This window comes from Salarias fasciatus, chromosome 11, assembly GCF_902148845.1.
Source record: "Salarias fasciatus chromosome 11, fSalaFa1.1, whole genome shotgun sequence".
Lineage (NCBI taxonomy): Eukaryota > Metazoa > Chordata > Actinopteri > Blenniiformes > Blenniidae > Salarias > Salarias fasciatus.
Window position 1 is genome coordinate 12,927,936 of NC_043755.1, and position 21,204 is coordinate 12,949,139.

Below are 21,204 nucleotides of genomic sequence, written 5' to 3' on the forward strand. Positions count from 1 at the left end.
AAAAGTAAAAATGTCAGAAGGAAAGTCCAAACGCAAGCCTCGACACAAACATCTTAAGAGGTCAGAGCCATCTCTCCCATGAGGGGTTCTTCAAGATTTAGTCATCCTTTGTCTAAACAGTTCACATATAATCTGCTATTATTCACTGGGGAATACATTCTGCCTCATCCCTTTTTCTCCTTTCTTTATTGATGTCAAAACACCAGACTTTCAATTTTGACACTAAGTGAAATTTTTTTTATATCCTAATAAAATGTTCATTGCCTACAATGGTAGGTGTTGGTAATGTTACGATTATGGTTATGATTATGACTTGTGTTTTTAGTGCTTTTGTATTCCCAGTACTGAATTTAATTGGTTTCAGCAGTTTTGGTTAATGTTATAGCCAATTATAATTAGGATTATGATTAAAAAACTATTACAATCTAATTTCAAATGACACTTTATTCTTTTCTCTCCTTTAAATATAATTTTACCATCTCAAATTGAAATCTTCCTGTCATGTAGAGAAGCTTCAAATTTCCCCCTTATTCAAATTCAGTAGAAAAATAAACATTTTCCCTTTGTTGACTCTGATGGTGACTTTTGAACTCTCGTCGTTAAATCTGCATTCTCGTAGTGAATGGTGGAGAACAAACAAATGCTGCATTTACTGGACAAGAAAAAAGGATTTTTTTTCCTCTGTTCCACTTTATTATTCTAGCTATAAAGTACAATAGGTTCAGTAAATCCTACTTTTGCAACATCATAAGTGTAGGAGTCGCTTCACTGTTACTCCCACAATATCTATGGCTGTAATATTACAGCCTTAAAAGCTAAAGTATTCAGTGTTTCATTTTCAAGATTCATCACAACACTTGAAAAGCTTTTATCTACGTGAGCTGAAATGAAAGTAAAGTAAAATAGAAGTTTTAAGATTTTTCTCAGAGGTTAGCATGGGTTTGTTGGAAAAACAATACAGGGTCAAAACTGAACTTAATATCTTTTATTAATGAATTCATCTGTCTCAGGCAGCGTTTTGTTTGATCCAGAAAGTAGGAGTCTCAAAGTCTTTGTGTCTGGTCAATATCTGCCAAGGCTATAATGGTCCGGTGCTGGATCCTGCTCAAAAGACAAACGTTTTTTTCTTTCTTTTTTTTTTTTCTTTCACTCATCCAATTCAAACACACAACTGCACACACTGCCTCCTATAAGCTGGTAAAATTGGTAATAGAGGATATGAGTCGGCTTTCCACTGTCGTTTCTAAAGCCGGGTCCTTCAATATTACTTAGGCGGTCTATTATGTAGTGAGGCTGTCAGTGAGAATTATTGTGCTCCAGAAGTGTCTCGGCGACAGGGTACAGTAAAATAGGAAACAAGCTTGGACATAGAAGTATCATAGGAAATGTAAAAATATTGAGTGTTAGTTTTAAACACAAGTCGACCCTTTCTGTGGACACTTTGAATCACATGACTGTACTCAAACTGGCTGAACATTAAAAGCACTCAAAGCATGGAAAGGTCATTTTAGAGCACCTTATTCAGGAATGAAACCAAATTCATTTGATGATGATGCATACTCATACTATCTGTTCAAGGCACATCAACTCACCTTACAACAGCAACCAGCTAAAGAAACGCTAAATATCAGGTCAGTTCTAATCATGTGCTTCAGAATGAGAATACAAGATGCCAGTGGAGTCCCATCAAAAAAAAAAAAAAAAAAAAAAAGTAAAGGTACAGTGTCCAAAAAATGGAAGGCAAACAAATTTAGAAAATGTGACGTGTGTCATTGAGTTTAAACACACGTGAGCAACCGCTTCAACAGACTGGGAGTTCTTAGCAACTTCAGGTTCTAATTGCTGTGGAATGTAGATTTTGACAGCGCACTATGTCACCAGCCACATTATCGGAGGTGACACAGGTGCAAACCACATTTAATTAAAGCAGTGTTATTCTGAATGTCACCGGCGTACACCGCAGCTGCTTTTAGGGACTAAATGAAGCAAAACCGGGAAGCAAGCAGTTATAGTAGCATTTATGTACATTTGGTCTGCAAGAAAAACCCAGAATGCAGATGTGGTGCATTCGTAATCTCTAAATTGATTTTATACAGCCCTGGTGTCGCTTTGATCATTGTTGCATTTTTTGCTGATACCCTGTAAGAAGATTCTAAGACATGGACAATATTTTTAAATAATTATCATGGATATTAATACAATTAATTTTCTATTGTCTGAATCAGGAAAAATGCAATCATGGCCATTTGTTTTGTTTTTGTTTTCCTGCGACATGAGTCAGTGCATTGTGCCAGTTTAATTACATTTTCAGTGGCAACTTATGATTTTAGAAGAGACAAAACAGATTAAATGGTAAATTGTTCTATATATAGTGAAACAAATTGTGGTTAAAATGTGAATGATGAAAATAACACTCACACAAGGCAAGAGTACCTGAATAATACCTCTTCTTATGGTAATTTAGGTAACTACAATTTGGATGACCAGGCCTGCTTTTAAAAGATTTTTTTTGGTTAATCAGCACCCGAACAATGAATGAAAATTCCAGCCTTGCATAGAAGAACTCATCCAGGAAGATCTTATGACTACAGCACAGAGGTTACTGTTGGACATGACGACGACTTGTGCATCAATTTTGCAAAATACACAAGATACTGTGTGTTTTCAACAAGGTTGTCGAAAAGGGTTTTATGGATTGGGCCAAGTTATATTGATATCTGCTGTAACTCCAGGTTGTGTCACTAAAATGGTCTTGGTCCATGAATTAATGAAGACGCAACTGTTTAGAGTACATGTACAAGCACAAGCAGTAAATGAAGTTATAAACATCTGGCAGTGATGAATAAAAATGCATTACAATTCATCACCCAGCAATAACAAGCCAGCATCTTATAGATGCTTAATTTACAAGTAAAAAGAATGCTGCAGCCAAAGAGAAAAAGAAATGTTGAATATCCCAAGGTTTTTCAAGTCTAAACACTTCAACTCCCCTACAGCACTGTGTGATAAAAGCTTTCGCTAAATTGCACATGCACTTATGGCATAAAGCTGGCCATATTTTCCACATTGTTCAACGTGAAAGGAATATATCTCGCTCAATTATCTGAGAATCTGCAGGGCATCTGCCAGGGCCTTGAGGCATCATGCGATGAAACATGATACATAAATCAATCAAATATCAACATAGAGCTGTAGGACACAGTGCTGTAGATAAAAGTAAATTAACTTAGACCTTGTGGTGCGTTGCTACACTGAGCGAAAAACCGCAGGCTGTCATCCTGCAGTGTTTATGTTCTGGGTTTTGACTAAAAGGCACAAAGGACACACGACTGCCACTGTGGAAAATGATACCACTGACATTATCATAGAGGAGGAAAAAAAAAAAAAAAAAAAAGAGAAGGCACTAAAAAGCTCCTCGCACAAACAGTAAACAAAAATGAAAGCCCTTTTTGTTTCTCAGATCTTTGAAGACCAAGATAGGATACTGTGGGGGAAAGCTGCTTTGTGATTTTCTCTCAAGTGTTTTCCATGATGATGGACATTTGCTCTGATCATTGGCGAATGTCATTCATCTCAAGAGGTAGCACACAGAAGCAACGGCAAAAGGAGTGACCAGTAATGAAGAAAAGCTTTTTTTTTTTATCCTCTGAAAATAGTGGCTATGATAGTGGTAGTGGAAGCAACTTTCATATTTTCGATTTTAAAGCAACTTAAAAAAAAAAGAAAAGGTGCGAGTCATTCTGTGGTTTATGTGCTGCGGATTAATCATCAGTATTCCAGCAGAGGGCTTTCTGACAGCATGAGATATATGTCCACAGCCACATTTAATCATAATAACCTCACTTATAACTCATTAATGTGTCTAAAGTTGTAGACAAATTGCAGAGGGAAATTAGGTAGATGCTTTAGAGAAATTCATTGTGCTACAGAGGCAGCGAGACAGGCTTCTTTGCTATTTCTTTGGGGAGCATCCATGCATAGTGCTGTAAATCATGCACAGGCACACTGCTGTCTGAAGCAAAAAAACGCTTTGCAGCTTAAAAATTCCAAATGGCTTTAACTCGATAATGCCTCACAGGTTTCGTGTATACAGTGCGCGCACTGCTTCAATGAGATGCATGGAAGAATGTGAGGTAAGAGTTTGCCAAGGAGGTTGAGCAACATGAAAGACGCACTGAATGCTGGGCAATGTGTTGCTTCGCAAATCATTAGAGCATGCTCTGGATTTAAAAATGATCTCTCCCTCTCTCTCTTAAAAAACGTTGGTGGCGTTTAAAAAAAAAAGAAGAAGAAGAAGAAGATGGTGGCGGGGATTAGGACTGCTTTAAGCTGAGCTCATTTACATCCCCAGCATCAGCAATCTAATGCTACTTGAGGAGGGATTAAGCCTCTCTCCCCTTGACTTTGATCAGATATACAACACTTGTCTTTCTACTTAGAAATATTCACCCCCAAAGATAGAAGGGAAGGAACTCATGTATAATTTTCTACACTACCTCAGGTTTTTCCTTTGTAATAATCCCTGTGTTAATGCAAAAGCAGTGGCTGTGTCTACATTAAGTCTCTCATTTGCTCAGCTGCAAGTCATGTTAAACTTTAAATAGGGTTGAGGAATGTGAGGATCTGCACCAGGTCGGCAGCGATACGATTCATTTCGCGTTGTGCATAATGCTGGAGGTCATTTCATTACACTGACCATCTCTGAGTAATTTCAGACTTTAAATGAATTATGAGGGAAGACAGAAATGATTCAATGAGCAAACTGTCTCCACAGCTGTAGTTGTAATACGGGATTAGCATATGGGATTTATTTCTTTTTGTTTTACGAAATGCGGGAACCCTCACTCTCATCTCAATTGTTATTTTGAAATCTTTGAGAAAAATGTTAACTAAATATAAAAGGATCACACTTGTAACCTAATTCTCAAGCCACGCACTTATAGATTTTATGTAAGGATCTTTTTTGCAGTCCCTGCTGGTGAAGATATTGGGCTATTTTTACATCAATCCTGACTGCGGAGGACGACTTAGCGCTCACTCGGCCACTCGCCGATGGCAAGATTTTTCAGTCCAAGTCACATTTTCATATTTAAATTCTCAGTTTGATGCAGAGGATTTAAGAGGCACTGCTGAGAGAGATGTGTGTTTAGTCCAATTGACTCGCCCAACATCGAAATCTTTCGTCAAAAAAAAAAAACAACAAAGTTTTACTGTGACTTCATTTTCTGTTTTGTCAGATGCTGGCTGGCAGTAAGAATGACAGTATATCAATAGAGCGTATTCTCATGTTGCCGTGCTGTCCCTGTTTGCCGTCTCGCTGCCCGGTTTAATGAATGTCCAGAGACTATTTAAATGGAAGGAATCAAAATGGGCTTTGGGGAGGAGCAGGAGTAACTCACAATTAGAGTAGCCATTAATTCTCCATTTGCTGCCATCCTGTGTGGGGTTGATTCAGTCATTTATTGTCCATCTTTCTGGCTCAACATTTAAGCCATTTCAGCACGTACCTCTCCTAATCTCCGTCTCATAACCCTTCAAAGGGACAGATCCAAAACACGGGTTTATATTTGATGTTCATTCATAAACACTGATCACAATAGTAATATAATGGCGTCATGCAATGGAATTCATGAAATGCCCACAGCCACTTCAAGCCATCAATGTTATGAATTGCACTTTTCTCTGTAGCAAAGACAAATAAATGAGTTTGTGTTGTGTGGGTTGCATCGTATGGAGATGGACTGAGAGAAACTAAATTAAAGCACTTTATCCATCTATATCCGTGCCTCGAGGGTTAACTCCGCAGTGACCGCTTTTAATTAAATTCAAGTTGACATTTTACAGCAAATACACTTATATCAGATAATTCCACGCTTAAGCAATTATGTATAATATTACTCAAATTTGCAACCACACATCTTCATTATCCCGCTTTAAATATAGCGATTTTCCCTTTTGCACTTCACTTCTCCGTTCGTCAGTCTTTCCATCACTCGCAGACACACAGAGCTTCGACAAACATCGGGGACTTTGGAAGTTGGACGCGGATGGAGAGGAGAACTGGGAGGAACATGAAAGAGAGAAAGAGGGCAACAAAAGAGGGCGACAGGATGAAAGACGGAGGTGTTACGAGACGGCGGGGGGCGGACGGTGGATTGGGAGGAGATTTTGTGTTGCGGTGTGTGTTTAGTGTGAAACAATTGGTGATGAGCAGAAAGGGCAGGATCTCTGAGGAAATAAGATCAAAGGACCATCTGCCCGCGTACAGGAGCCGGCCCGGATTTAGACGAGAGAGAGTGTGGCTCAAGCAGTGCCCGGGCCTGAAAAGGAGCAATGTTTCTGGCCTGTGGCAATAAAGGCTAGTGCCATTCTTAAATGGAAAGGAACCCTCCATCTGCAGTTTTTTTTTTTTTTTTTTTTTTTGTGTTTCCTCCGAGCATGTCATTTCTCAAACATCTGTGGAGCCACTTTCATTTTGCTCGCCTCAAACTATGGAATGAGTTGACATGAGCAAATTTTCTCTGCTGGCTTTGGGGGTTGTTAGAATAGTATTGAGATAGGGAGTTTTGGCTCTTACATCGTCTGTTATGTTCAGATGGGTTTTTTTTTTCCCTGTAATGTCTTAAACCAAGTTGTCCGCAATTAAATGATGCAATTTATTCAATTACATATGAATTTCTTCCATGCTTCATAACAAAACAAAAACAATGAGACTAATTTACATAAATAATTTACATTAAAGAAATAAACTAAAGGAAAAGAGTCAGCAGAACAAAACTAATTCTGATTCGGTGAAACACTGCGGTCATTTCTTAATGAGGCAGTGGTGTAGTGGTAAGCACTCTTACCTCATAGCAAGAAGGTGCCCAGTCATTCTTTGTGGAGTTTGCATGTTCTCCCTATGGGTTACCACTGAGTACTCCTCATTACTCCCACAAACAAAGATGCATTAGAGGCCAAGTGGTTTTAAATTGTCACGAGATGTGGAAATGATCGAGTGACGTCGCTCACTAAGTGGTCTGCCCTCATTCATAATCTGCTGGGATCGGCTCCAGCTCCACTACACTCTGCTGGATGAAGCAGTACAGTGGATGAGATGGATAGTTCTTGAATTCTGATTAAGGTGCTTTCATAACAAAACATGCCAGGATAAAAATATCATATTGGACAGGAGGGAAAGTAACTTCAGAAAGACTTTCAGTCGGGCCCACCCAAATGTTAGGGACCTATGAGCTTGCAGGAAATGGTGACGTCCTCACAAAATGACAAATTTACCTGTCAGGTTTCTTTTTTTTTCCCCCGGCACAAAATGATCCGGGGTAATGGGAGGCTGATTTAAATGACATTCAGAGCAACGTGTGCCATCTACCTGAGACATACCTTCCCACTTTGAAGATTTACAATAAGACCCACACATTAATTGATATCCAAATCCAAGATTTATATGTTTTATGTGAAATGTAAAGTTTCTGCCACTGATTAATTTGTAGTTGAAAAATTGATTAGAGGAGTGAAAAGATATTACTTCCCAAACTTCATCTGCATCAGCATAATCATCAGCTTTTCCACTAAATAATTTATCCAGGAAATACTTTTGGCTTCAGCTTTCCTTGGAGATGACATATATATTTGCTAAAACTTGAGCTGCTAGAATTGCCAGATATAGGTCTCATTCCCCCACAGAAATGAACAAACAGCATGATATGGCGAGCACAAGTCAGTCATTCATCAGCCAACTGCCAGTAGAAACCGTCATTACCCTGTAACGTCTTCTGTACTCTGTGATCCTGATGCTTGAGCATAAAAACCCTTGCAGCAAAGAAAAACTGATGTACAGCATCTTTAAGGGTTCAAGTCCAGGGCACAGCAGCTCTTCTGATTATACAAGGGAGTTATTGTGTGGCAAATGATGCAAAAAAACCCACTATAAAGCACTTCAAGTGCAAGAAGTATAAATTGCAATACCTCAAGAAATGTGGATTTGTAAATTTTTCCATTTAAAAAAAAAATGACACTATAAACTACTTTTGGGTCTACTTTGCAGTAATACCGTACACGCAGACTTAGGCTATAATTCAGTTTGATTATTCAATAGAATATCTAAGTATTCTGAAGTGGTGAGATTACTGGCTGAAATGTTTTCTCCTATGGGGATCTTATATCTTGTGCATCATTACCTGATAAATCAGGATGTGCATCACAGCTGCTTGAACAAAGTGAAAAAGGTGCACAAAGACTAGATTTATCACTCTCCAACCCGACAGGAGTCAAATTATAGCCCAAATGGAGCTGCAAAAACCTAGTAGATGTGCCAGCCCTGCTTACAGTATTAGTGCATTTAAGCTACTGGCTGTACAGGAATAAATATTTAATTAACCTTTTGAGCCATGGAGACTCCAATCAACTTTTTCAACGTGATTAAAATTATCCTATCCCATCAGATTGCAAATAAATGTAGTGCTCTAATGAAGACTTGTGCCAGACTTTAGTACATCAGGGGTGCAGATGAGTCTGCCAATCACACAGCTATCAAACTGTCAATCATTCAAAAGCAATTAACATTAAGGAATTTGAAGAACTCAAATGAGAAGAGGTCAAAAGAAACTAATCACCAGCTTATTTTGAATTTCTTAAGGGATCCCTAAAATATGAAGATAACATCAAGAACTCTCCACGACTTCCTGCAGTTACATCGTACAGCAGGGAAAAAAATAATCTTATCACATGCAGGTAAAAGGATTAGCGACTTATTTATTATAGAAAAGACACCCTTACCTCTGCAGATTGGCACAGGAAAGTCCCACACCGACACACCTGCTGCATTGTTCACACAGGTGAGGAGCGAGTGTCCGTCCAGGACGTAGCCGGTGACACATCGGTACCGGATCTTGTCACCGACGTTGAACTGAGTCCCGTTCAGTATTCCTTTGGGTGGAACTCCTGGGTTTCCACATGAGCTGCTTCTGAGCTCTAGAAAAATGGAAAAGAAAGAAGAACACACGACAAGAATAACAATGTATTGCATGTATGAAAATGTTGCATGCTGGGCTTGACCTAATCTGCAGGCATGAATATATCGTGTTTAAACTTAATTTTCTTGACATGTCAGAGCTGGCTTTGTCATCTTTGTTCGAGACTTCAAGATACTGGAAGCAAAAAACAAAATTGCATGCAAATGAGTTATTCGGATACTCGACACAAGAGATGAAATTATTATGAGAAGAAGATAAAATACACCGCCCAGGGAGTCTCAGACTGTTGTCTCACCCATCTCTTTACATTAAGAATTCACTAAACAGCATACATCTAGAACTGCAAGCGGCAATGAGGGGCAGAGTACATCAGCGCAATGTGCTAGAAAAGAAAAATGCAACATTTAAAAAAAAAGAAAAGAATGGCAAAAGAGCAGTAGAATCAAATTATTTTCCTCAGTTATCTTTCATGCTTGATTGTCATAACCAAGTTCAATAACATTCATAAATGCATCTTCACAGAAGAAGCCACTGGACTGGACGAGCATTATACCGTTCATTAAAACAGACTCAAGTGATATGGACACTTGTAACTTACACGAACTAATTTACTGAGTCTCACGTTAAATGCGAGCAGCTACATTACTCTGTAAGCCCTGGCATGGAGACGGAGCCCTGTTGACATATCCTGTCAAAATGCAGGGAGTTCAAAAGTAATTGGACATCTGGCTACGCTGTGTTTCTTATGCTGTTGTATCGTGTTCTCCGTTGCTTCATGGAGCCTCAGGAAACTCAGCTGTACTTTAAGAGTTGATTTGGGTTTGGCATTCAACAGAGGAATGAACAGAATATAAAAAAAATAAATGCTAACCACAAAGAATCCAAATGAGAAGATTCAAGAAAAAAAAAAAAAAAAAACACTCAGAAGACACAAAAACAGAAAAACAAAAAGAAATGGTCTCATCTCATCTGTCATGTTGCCAGCTAACCTGGTCCACTGGCATTACAATGACTTCACTGCCAACAGAAAGAATGCAGAGCTGGAATAATGTCTTTCATTTAGCTATATGCTTCAAGCATCCAGCTTTATGGTGAACATCAAGGTTTCAATTATCAGCTCGATCAGTGTTGCTCCAAAATTTGAAAGAACTGACAAAAAAAAAAAAAAACCTAGCACTGAATTTGGTTGCGGAATTATGTTCCAATAATAGTAGGCTAAATACGTTTTTATGTTTTGTTGCATCGTGGTGAATATTGGAATATGTTCACAGTGTAAACACCATGAAGCATCTTTGAAGTGGAATGTCTTCTTCTCTATATATTGCTTATGTAAAATTCTTTAACAAAGTGTATTAAAGTTTCTATATCATCAGATTGAATCCTCAAGGACATAGCCCGAGGAATAAACAGTATTTGCGCATTCAATTCAAACACCTTTCAAACAATATTATACATAATATTAAAGTAGTGATGTTATTTAATAATCTCTCTTATTGTGTAATAAGATCTGCATGCAAATGAAAGACCATAACAAAAACAACAAAACTGTGCAAATAAACCTCTCAGAAAAAAAAAAAACTTTATAAAATGACACATTAAACTTTACATATTTAGCTAGATATTTTTCACATAGATCAATAAAAATCGCAAAGTTTTTATGTGAATACAATTTCTCTCTCAGTAATTTGCTAGTACAATGTATCTCAATGTGCAGAGGAAGAGGATGGAAGCCACAGAGTTTACTGTAGCTGAAATTCACACAAGTCCCCAAAAATACCACTTATACCTGTACAATCCATAAGTGCACCACTGCAGGTTTGATGACTGATAATTGAGCGGTGACATGCAGAGCACTTTCGGACCCCCCCCCCCCCTCTTAGTCACTGCAGTGAACTTCAATCACACAGGTGCCTGACATGTAAAATAAGGCGTTATGCCCTATGGAAAATCCTGAGCTATCATTTTGCACAATTATGTTCTTTCATCAAGGTTTCTACAGGATTGAAACCCCAGCAGCGAGCCACGCCAGAGCATCCGGCTTTCTGTAAAACGGATTTTTAAGATGTTTTGAAATGTATCTTTGCTGTAGGGAAGCGCGGCTGGAAACAGATATAATGGTTGTGAAGCTCAGCAGTGATCCGACTTCCTAACAAATGGTGCTAAACTGAATCAACAATGGTAAAGCAACCTACACATTATATGACTGACCGCAAGAGCTTCACAACTTCTCTGGCAGAAATTCTGTGAATATGTGTGAAATATGTGAAATTATGTGAATGCCTTCACATTGCATTGCAATCTCTGTGTGCATTTTAGGAAGTTTGATCAGCATGTTTGATTTGGCAAAGTGTCACGCTGAAGTTGAGGAGTGGGCTAAAGGCTTTGCTCAGAGACCCATGTCAGCAGTGGGATTTAAACCAGTAACATTCAAGTTTTAAACCACTGCTAACAGTGCAATTCATCAAAATTAAATAAAAAAGTAAATTCAGACTTCCACAAATTACAAGCACTGTTGAACATTTGCCATGCGCTGGGTATGATCAATGTGCTAAGTGGCAAACAAATTTGATCATCTAGCATATTGAGATGAGACCTCTCAGTGCTGTGTTCTGTGAGCCTAACACAATCACTCATTGCACAATTTTACTCCATTCTCTCAATTTCACAGCACAAGACCTGTTCCCTTTTTGTTTCAGGGCTAAAACCAAGACACCAGGAGTTCATCGGGACAGGTTTCCTTTCACATTCACGTCTCAGCTGCCTGACTTTTATTTTGGATAGGATCTGACCTGAGGTCATGTAACTAAGTTTTTAACCTATACAAGTCAGAGGAAAGGATAATCTGGACTTGAGGTGGTTGAAAACTGAAATCAGCATGAAGTCACGCTTAGAAAACCAAGGACTGAGGTACCATTTCAGAATATACAGGTTTAACAAACAAGTGCCTTTTGCGTACGCATGCATGTTCTGTTGAATTCAAACGTTCGCTAATCAAAAACAGATGTCAACATTGCATTTTTATATAAAAGAAAACTTTATGACTGAGCTTCCAGGAAGTGATCACTGTGCTTGTCTGATTCAGAGTTGTCACGTTGACAGTGGTATACAATCATTCCCTCAACCAAAAACTAAACACACTGCCTGATCGTGCAGTCAAGCAAAATTTGTATTTTTGATATGTGCCATCTGTTAATCCCTAATTATTCCAACTGGCAGGCCAGGAATAAGAAATGCATTTTCTAGTATATGGAAACTGAATGCAAAGTAAATGTAGAGAAATGGTGAGGAGTACGCTTGAGATCCAGGTCTTGGAGTTAATTCCACTGATAGATTCTGCAAAGTCACGTTTCTTAATGATGATTTCCAGGACTGTTTCCTGAAATCTAATTACTAAGCCACTTTACATTGCAGATGCTCAACAACGCAGCTCTCATACGTATGATCCCTAATGAATCCAATATAAATCCTCATCATGGTTTGCCGGCTGTTTATGTTTATGGGGAAAATTAAACAACAGACTGAAAACCGGAGCAAGCATGTGGTGGTATTTTTTTTTTTTTTTAATCGACTACCGAATGTGTCAACAGAAATAGGGGAAATGCTGATTACCTTTTTACATTTTCATTAAAAAAAAAAAATCGAACCAAAAATCTAGTTAGTTTCTTCATATACACAAGCATATTATTTAATTAAGAAACAATACACAAACCCTCATTATCTTGCAAAATGTATTTAGATATGATCCCTGCAGTTATTTGCATAAGTTACAAAAATGTACAGGAAAACGAATGTACAAATCTGAATTAGTGATTGACAGCTTGAGTATGGGGTCTTGTGAAGGACAGCAAACTTTGGGTCAAATATAATGGTGACACAGGCAGTGCAGTGCTAATGACACGAAGCTGATGTGGAGATGATGAGCGAAAGGCATCGATGATTGACTTATGATCTGCGCAGAGGTCAGCGATGTGGAGGGACCGCTAGGTTCCTCATTATCGCATTTATATGCAACGACAACAGTGTGCATCAGCAGATATGTAAACTAATGTTTACACACATTTCAGTAAAGGGTAACCATGTCAGCCTGTTTGATGTTACACAAATAAGGCAAACAGACCAAGTCCTCCTAAATAGACGTACAGTGAGAAGAACAGGGCGGAAATAATGTCAAAGCTGCCCGAGTAAATTTTGTCTGCATAATCTAAAATGCCAAAAATGTATTAGCCAGGATAAACCTGCCAAAAGCTTTGTGTGAAGTGTTTGAGGTTAATTATTGACTCTATAATTCCCTTTGTCCTTTCCCAGTAATGATCAGGCAACCTGTGCAGGCCGTCCTCCGTCTCTGCCCACAGTCAGTTATGATAAGCTCCACTGCTCAGTTACCTGAAATTGGATAAAACTGTGTGGAAGTGGATGAAAAAATGATCCATAAAAATACTCTATGTTGAGCTTTCAACACACAAGAACAATCCTCTCTATCTACCGACATGTTTTTGTTGTTTTTAACTTTCATTGCCTTGCTTTAATACGAGATGGAGCTCCAACTCCACATGGCCCTGCAGAATCCACAGCAACAAACAGAAAATGTCTCTGAGGAATGCTGAGGGAACCTATGAAATTGAAATGTATTTGTTTGATATATCAAATCTTTCGAGTTCAACAAAGTGTGACTAAGAACTTCAAAGACAATCTAAATATCTACCGACTCAACACAACACGCCTTTACAGTTTGATGATTGGATTTGAATTCAGCTGTGCTGAAAACAGACGAGTTAAATAAATATATATATATATATATACACACGTATATGCAATACAGAAAAGTCAAACAACCAGGGACTGTGCTGAATGCAACCAGTTGTTACTCACAGTTTGATATCAGAGAAACCGTTTCCCTGCACCACACTAGTGGTATTTGACCAATCGTTAACTGAACAAGCAGGAGTAGTATCTGCACAAAAAGGACAAAGTGATTTGGCTGTTTAACAATCACAACCCAATTAAAAATGAGAGAGAGAAAAAACTTGAATCTAGAACTTGGCTGCTCAGCTGGGCTGGCAAATGTTATTTGGATGACTTTTTGGTGGAGCACTCTGCCAACGAAGCAGGAAAAATGTCATGCACTACACAACCAATGTATAACACCTTGCACTTCACATTGCAGCGACGAGTTTGATTTAGGAGGTGAAAGGGAAAGACTTTCTGAAAATATTGGCCCATGCAGCTGCCTGTCTGGTGTGACAGTCTGGAGTTTACCTTAACTGAAACATTTTCAAAATAAGATGACCTCTCATTCCCTTTCTAGAAGCCTCTTCATTAAAAACAGAAGCTTTACTTTATAATACAGGTTGAAAAGCCAATAGCCAGAAGACAGATTAAAAACTTAAATATGTTTGGCACTGAATTCAACCACGGAACTGCAAAAGGTGAAAGAAATGTAACGAGAAATAAACAAAAAACATTGCCAAACAAAAGTCACACAAGATTTTTTTCCCCCCTTTTTTTCCCTAAATTGGCATTACCAATAGATGCCATGTCGAAAGCGCAGAGAGTTTAACATACCCCAAAAACAAACACCTGCACAACATTGTAATGAAACAAATACCTTTGCTCCATTTTCTCAGACAAACGCCACGTCCAGGTTTGCAACAACAGATTTGGACGGTCTGCAACAGTTCTACCGGTTACACAACCGATCAGTTGGTGCCATTCATCCATCAGTGACGGTTCAGTGATTCAACAGAAACAGGCAACATTTTCAAAATTGTTTCAGCCTTCATCAGTACAATCATTCTCTCCATTTCTTTTCAACCGAAGTGTACCGTGACTCGAATGTGACTGAGTGAAATTAAAACCTCAAAACTTAGTGTTACAAATCATACCCAAAAACAGATTGCTTCCCATGAACCTCTGCTAGTGCCTGAACAGAGCGCTAATTTCAGGAGCCAGATGTTGCTGGGACATCGGGCAGATTGCACTCAGCCACATAAAAATGTGATAACAAATAAATTATTTTCAAGGATGACGCCATGTTTTCTGAGACGCACATACGTCTTCTGATGCTCCATGTAACTGTATGATGCATTCAAATACCAGGCTTATTGAATAAAACAGGAAAAGAAATAACTTTGCCTCATATTATACAAATACCTTCATGTTCATACAGCTCATAACACTACATCTGGTTTTAGAAACACTCCTTTAACTCTCAGGAGGAGAGAAAAAAGGAGTATAACTGGGAGGTGTTCTTGAAAGCATGACAGTGGAGAAACATAGCTCCCATTCTCACGAGTAAGTGTTTTAAGAAACTAACCCCAGGTCACTAATTAAAAGGAAATAGATGCACCCTGGCTGTAATTACACCAGCTCTGACTCACTGCCCTTTGGTGTGTGGAAAATCATAAGCAGAGTCTCAGACAGGCATGGCCCTTGAAATAATGCACATGACATGTTGCAGACAGTGGAGAAGCGGCAGCTCTGGATGAGTCCTCCCCGCTGTGATGAAAGAGAGTGAGCACAAATAAAACTCTGTGCTGGTTTGAGCTGAAAAAGTGAATGTGGAACCTGGGGAATAAAAGGCATTTCAAACAAAAAAACAAAAAAAAAAACAAAAAAAAAAAAGGATTTCCACTTTTATCAGGATTTGAACAACCCTCTAAAGAAATCAAGTGCTTTACATACAGCCCTGAGCCTACAAGAGATGCTGTTTGGAGGCCCCTAAATAAGTTGTTGGGATAATTGAACTTCGAGAAAACAGCTGCTGCTAAATACCAGAGGCTTGTGTTAAAGCTCGGAAACATGTACAAAGTTAACTTCAGGTTGGAAAAAAAATCATCTAACACTGCTAATATGATGCCGTCTGAGCACCTTTAACCTCACAGAGCTTCAGCAAGTCTGCAAAGTGAGCTCAATGGAGCCGAACATCATTATGCAAGGACTATTTGCTATGCAAGGGAAAAACTAAACGCAAACAACATTACCATCATGCTGCTGCATGGTGTTTCCAAATCAGAGAGACCTCTATGAGTCAACTGTAAACTAGTGATGTGTGCTTTGAATCTTTGCAAAATTATTTTAATTAATATGAGCAACTTTTTTTGAAAGGCACTGCAGACTTCAAAGGATCACAGCATATACTAAGCATCAAAACACTTAGCTGTGATTTTTAGTTACAATTGACACACAATGGTGGAGAGACAGGCTGGCATTATTCCTCATCATAGTGGTAAAGTGTGAGTTATGTGAACTACTAAATGAGGTAGTTGGGTGCGAGATTTCTCAGGGGCTCAGCTATTTATTTCGCCTGTATAGCTAATGACTCTGTAGCCCTTTGAAGAAGATGGAAGTTTGACGGAGTGGCAATGTTTGTGAGCAGCAGTACACTTTCCCCACAGGAGCTGTCTGTGTAGACTGCATGCCCGCCTGCCCGCCTGGCTGGCCGGCCGGCCGCCTGTTTTGCCTACTGCCGAGCTGAGATGAGGTTTTCTTTTTATGCAAGAGGGGAAATATGGACTGACTGAACCTATGTCACATCACAGGCAAAAGCAGCTGGTATATGACACGAGCACATACAGGCACACTTTTCCAACTCAGTGCACACTTTGCATTCCCTGCAGAGGCACATGAAATGATTTGGGGAGAAAAGATGCAATTACATTTTATAGGTCAGCTGTCTTTGAAAGACTTTTTCAAAAAAAAGAGCAGGTTGAAATGGCAACAAGGCCGGTTTTAGATAGACTAGACGTTTCCTGTTATCAATTTCCAACAAAGGGCACACTGATTTTTTTTCACAGCTGAGGAGATGAACATCACATGACTGCTGTCTATCCCTGAGCGCTGGGACAGCACCAGGGGCTTCTGTTTAGCTGTGTTGCAGAAGATGCCAAATCTCTGCTCTGCTTCATAAATGCAACTTGACCCTGTCAGTATTAGGGTTGCAGAATCTCATCCACGGAGTCGTGATAGTTCAGGAGAGCTGAAACTATACTCGGTAATAAAATTCACAGAAAGCTGAAGCTGGTCTGTACGCCGGCACCCTTGATAAAAGATTGACAGGCCGTGGAGAAATTAGATTCAATCTGGTCGTGTCCTTCATTGTGTCCTTTGCATGCTCGTGGATTCAAATCCACCTAATTACAAGCATGATTCAATCATCTCAGAGAGTCGACAAGCGTCGCACTTTTTCTGCCATAGGAAAGCGCAGCATATACATATTCATGTGCAGGATTTAGCTAACCATATCAGCATAACAAGAGAGAAAGGTATACAGCAATGACTGCAACTTATGTGGCTGGGAAATGCATTATGGATGAGCACAGTTTCTCACTAATATGTGTCATTCATGAGGGATCCCAGGAAAAAAATGTAAATATATAATCTTGGGTTGATGACGATGAAATATTCAACAACACCATGTTGTGAACGATACACTTTTTGCACTAGAACATACTGAATTTATCTGGTGAGCACATGAAATGAAATATTTCCTCTCATTTTAAAAATTGAGAATCTGCCAACACACAAGTAGAACATCTGAAACGACGATGTTTCATAGATTGTTTTCCATGAGGCAATAAGGGCTTAGAGGTACTTTAGTTTTCTGCAATGATATGAAATTTATTTAGGTGTTCTTCATGCAAACTGTCCAAATTATGATAGACTCAATAACAATTTAATGAACCTTTGGGGAAAAAAAGCTGGGTTTTATTTGTCTTTTGTAATTTAAATCTAATAATTGAATTAGTTTAAGTGTCAAAATGTTGAGCAACAGTAAAACTTCAAAATTGTCAATATATGGTTTAAAAAATGGACATCGGGAAGAATGGCTCAGTACATTTCCCTCTTTATTTGTGTGAAATTCCCCAAAAAACTGTTGATTCAGATTGATTAAAGGATTCTTGACACAGACTTATCTCACACATCCTCCGAGTATAGCTCTCAAAGATCAAACTGTGGACACTGCAGATTTTTAGCTCTGAACATGACTTGTGTAAAGTTGCCTCGAGCACCAGGATCGGTTGGTATACCAGCTTTGATATCAAAAAATGTTTTCACATTTTCACAAGTCTGGAATATAAAAAAATAAAACTAAAGCAGAAGAGATGAACTTTCAGCATCCATGCTACATTCTGTACGCTCTGCTGCCACACCAGGTTATTAAAGATTATGCATTAGCCCTAAGAAAATAATTTAAGTATTGCTTTACAAATTCTAGTCTTAGCAGTAAATCTTGCTCCTACATTTTTAAAGTGGAAATTCAACCAGTCCATAAAGTGATCGCAATGAAAAACACTGATTTTTTTTTTTTTTTTTTTCCCAGTACTGAATAAGAGTAAATCGTCTCACAGATATATAAGAGGATAACTTCCTACTCAGCATGAATTTCTGGGAGATGTTATATATTCAAAAGATGAAGGAGAGGAACGAGATGTAATTCAACCCAGCAAGCTGCTGGAGACGATGGACGAGATAAATGGAGACAGGAGAGGAAGAGAAGCCGAGCAAGGGACAGAGGGAGCGCTGAAACGGGCAGATGGAGAGGAGAGAGGTCCTGGACTGGCCTGGTGTGGGGCAGGTGGGGAGGCGAGGAGAGGGGTTTGGAAGAGATGGAAAAAGACAAGACTTATGGAGCAGCGATGCTGTTGTGAGGAGTCATAATCAGGACTTTTTATTCCTCTTTAAATCTGAAAAAAAAAAAAAAAGATAATTCCGCTCTTAATGAGTACATCATAAATGTAAATGCCTGAAATCTTTATTTGGAATTTGCGATGCCACAATATTCCAAGATGGCGGGCAGTGGTTCACCTCATATGGAGATGATTTCTTTAACGGCAGTGTTAGAAGAAATAGATATAATGTAAAGAGTGGATGGACAGACGCATAGCAATGCTGACACTTTCAAAGCAGTGGCATCAAAGTGAATTGAGAAAGAGAAAAATTGCTGGTAGCCTGCTTTGTTTATATCCTGGTAGAAGTAAGTACGTCATGTGCACCCCTTGTCCAATCAGAACGCTTTGCAGCAGCCAGCATTAACCAGGATTTAATTCTTTGTTTTTCCCATGTAAACAAGAAATTCAGATGTAATGCAGAATTACTTAATTCGGAATAAACCAATTCTGTATTGAAAACACTAGGGGTGTCTTCAGATATTTGACGATTTGATGATCCGTTCAAAGGGGCCTGATTCGACGGCCAATCATACAGTCGAAGCATCGCAAAATGTGGTTATTAAACGAGAACCATTCCATTACAGCTGTATGGGGGTGCTGAATGACTGATTTTACATAGAATTGCTTGTTTTTTTCCCAATAAACATGGCATAAAGCCTATTTGATATACATGTTAGCCTATCAAATATACTGTGGAAAAATGTACTTAACTTGTACTTTTATTCAATATTCTATCTATTGAGTGTTTGCGAATGAACCACCATGGTGAGTGGCACAATCTGATTTTGCGCAGAGCTCCGTCACAGAGCAGCATCTCGGTGGTGGTTTGGCTGAACTTTAAAAGGCTCACAATCTCGGGGAAAAAAACTTCAGAATGAGTCAAAGATGATCCAAAAAAAAGTCAAATGCAAGTTGTGTCAGCAACCCCTTTCTTTTCATTCCACAACAACTATATGGCTTTCCACCTTAAACGGGTAAGTAGCCAGATAATTGGGCTAATAAAAGATGTTTCTGTCACTTACTTCTCAATTTTAATGCTGACTTTTTTGTTTAATTGTAATTAATTGTAATTAGTTATTATATTTTTTTTTATTCATCTTAAAGGTTTATTCTATTTACTCTAGTGTTTGTTTTTGCATGGATGTTGTGCTGCGAAACGGACCTGACACAGCACAATTAAGCCTATTTCATTTAATTTGAACAGATAATGTGAGAAATTGTTCAGCCAAAAAATTTGAGCTTATCTGCAGAGCTTATAGACATAAATAAATTACATGCTTTAGCCCGTTTGTTAGAAGTGGGTTTGGTTCTGGTCATTTGAACTACTTCATTTGTTTGATGTTTAAAGTTACCGACACTTTGTTCCAGTCTGTGTTTCAGTTGTGTGTTGGAAAAAAACAAAAGTGCTGTTTTACCTGCCTGCGCTGTTCTTTTTTTTTAATTACTGCAACATTCTGCTGTAGCCTATATCCAAATGATTCTTAAAAAAAAAAAAAGATGATAGATTGAACTATCAGTCGATGATCAGCAGGATCGGATGAATCAGATTCGACTATGTAAATTCTTAGTCGGGGACACCTCTAGAAAACACCTTGTAGCCACACTCGGTGTACCCTGATCCCAGGAAAGGACGATGTAGGGGACACGAAGTGGACATCATGAGCTGTTTAAAAGATTCTGAAGTAAAGCAACGCAGAGAAGCTGGGGTAAGAAATCAGGGAGGCTGAGACACCAAAATGATCCAATGAATGCTGAAAGAAAACAGAACGAATGTACAGAAAAGGATTGAAAAGAGGAAAAACTGAGATGGATGAGCAAAGACGCTCACCTGAAAGGAGCAGGAGGGAGCAAGATGGTCACAGAAGGATAGTTCATATTTAGACAGCTCCCGCTGCACTCGGCTCTGCTTCAACACAGATAACTCAGTACATCCATTAGCTCGACTAATTCCCACCACCATCTGCCATGCAATTTCAGATGCACCTCTGGAGTCACAGAGAAGGTTCAGGACTTTTGGGGGGAGGGATGTTGATTTGGAAAATATGAGATTAATTTGCTTAATTTAAGTACCTAATGTTTTCATAACTCAACAGTGAAAGTCCACAAGGAAATCAGGTGGAGTAAATGTGATCACACTCCCCTCTCTTAAGAATAAATGGTGTCTGCCCACCAAATCCTGGATGATGGATTTTGCTTCTAAATGTTGACCCGATTTATCAGAAGCGTCCTCATTGTATTCTCAAGCGTCGATTACACGTTTTGTCATGCTTCAGGTGAAATTGTGCTTCTTCTAATAACAGTGAGAGACAAAGAAAAGGAAACGGAAACGATGCTGTCCTTACCTTCATAAGCTACTTTAAATCCATGGGCGCTTACTGCAAAGTCACTGGTAAGCCTCAGTGAAAAAATGGAGCCAGAACTGGTAACAGGCGGCGGGATGGTAAATCCTGTTAACCTGCAGATAAGAGAAAGAGACCTCAGAACTCAGCGTGTGATTTCATTCCCATCATCACTTTTATATCGCATGGTGACAATGTCCAGTTAGCACAAGCTTCATAAAAAGT

The 21,204-nt window shown here is 38.8% G+C and overlaps 1 protein-coding gene across 3 annotated transcripts in view; it reads right to left on the minus strand.

Annotated features, from left to right (window-relative positions):
* The window catches only part of LOC115397239 (CUB and sushi domain-containing protein 3-like), a 228,627-nt gene that overhangs the window by 170,049 nt on the left and 37,374 nt on the right, over positions 1–21,204 (minus strand). For all 3 annotated transcript variants that reach the window (XM_030103466.1, XM_030103468.1, XM_030103465.1), the window contains exons 3-4: positions 20,983–21,095; positions 8,776–8,970 (exon numbers count right to left, since the gene is read on the minus strand). In XM_030103466.1, coding sequence (XP_029959326.1) covers positions 8,776–8,970; positions 20,983–21,095 — 308 coding nt within the window. The remainder of the gene's footprint in view (positions 1–8,775; positions 8,971–20,982; positions 21,096–21,204) is intronic.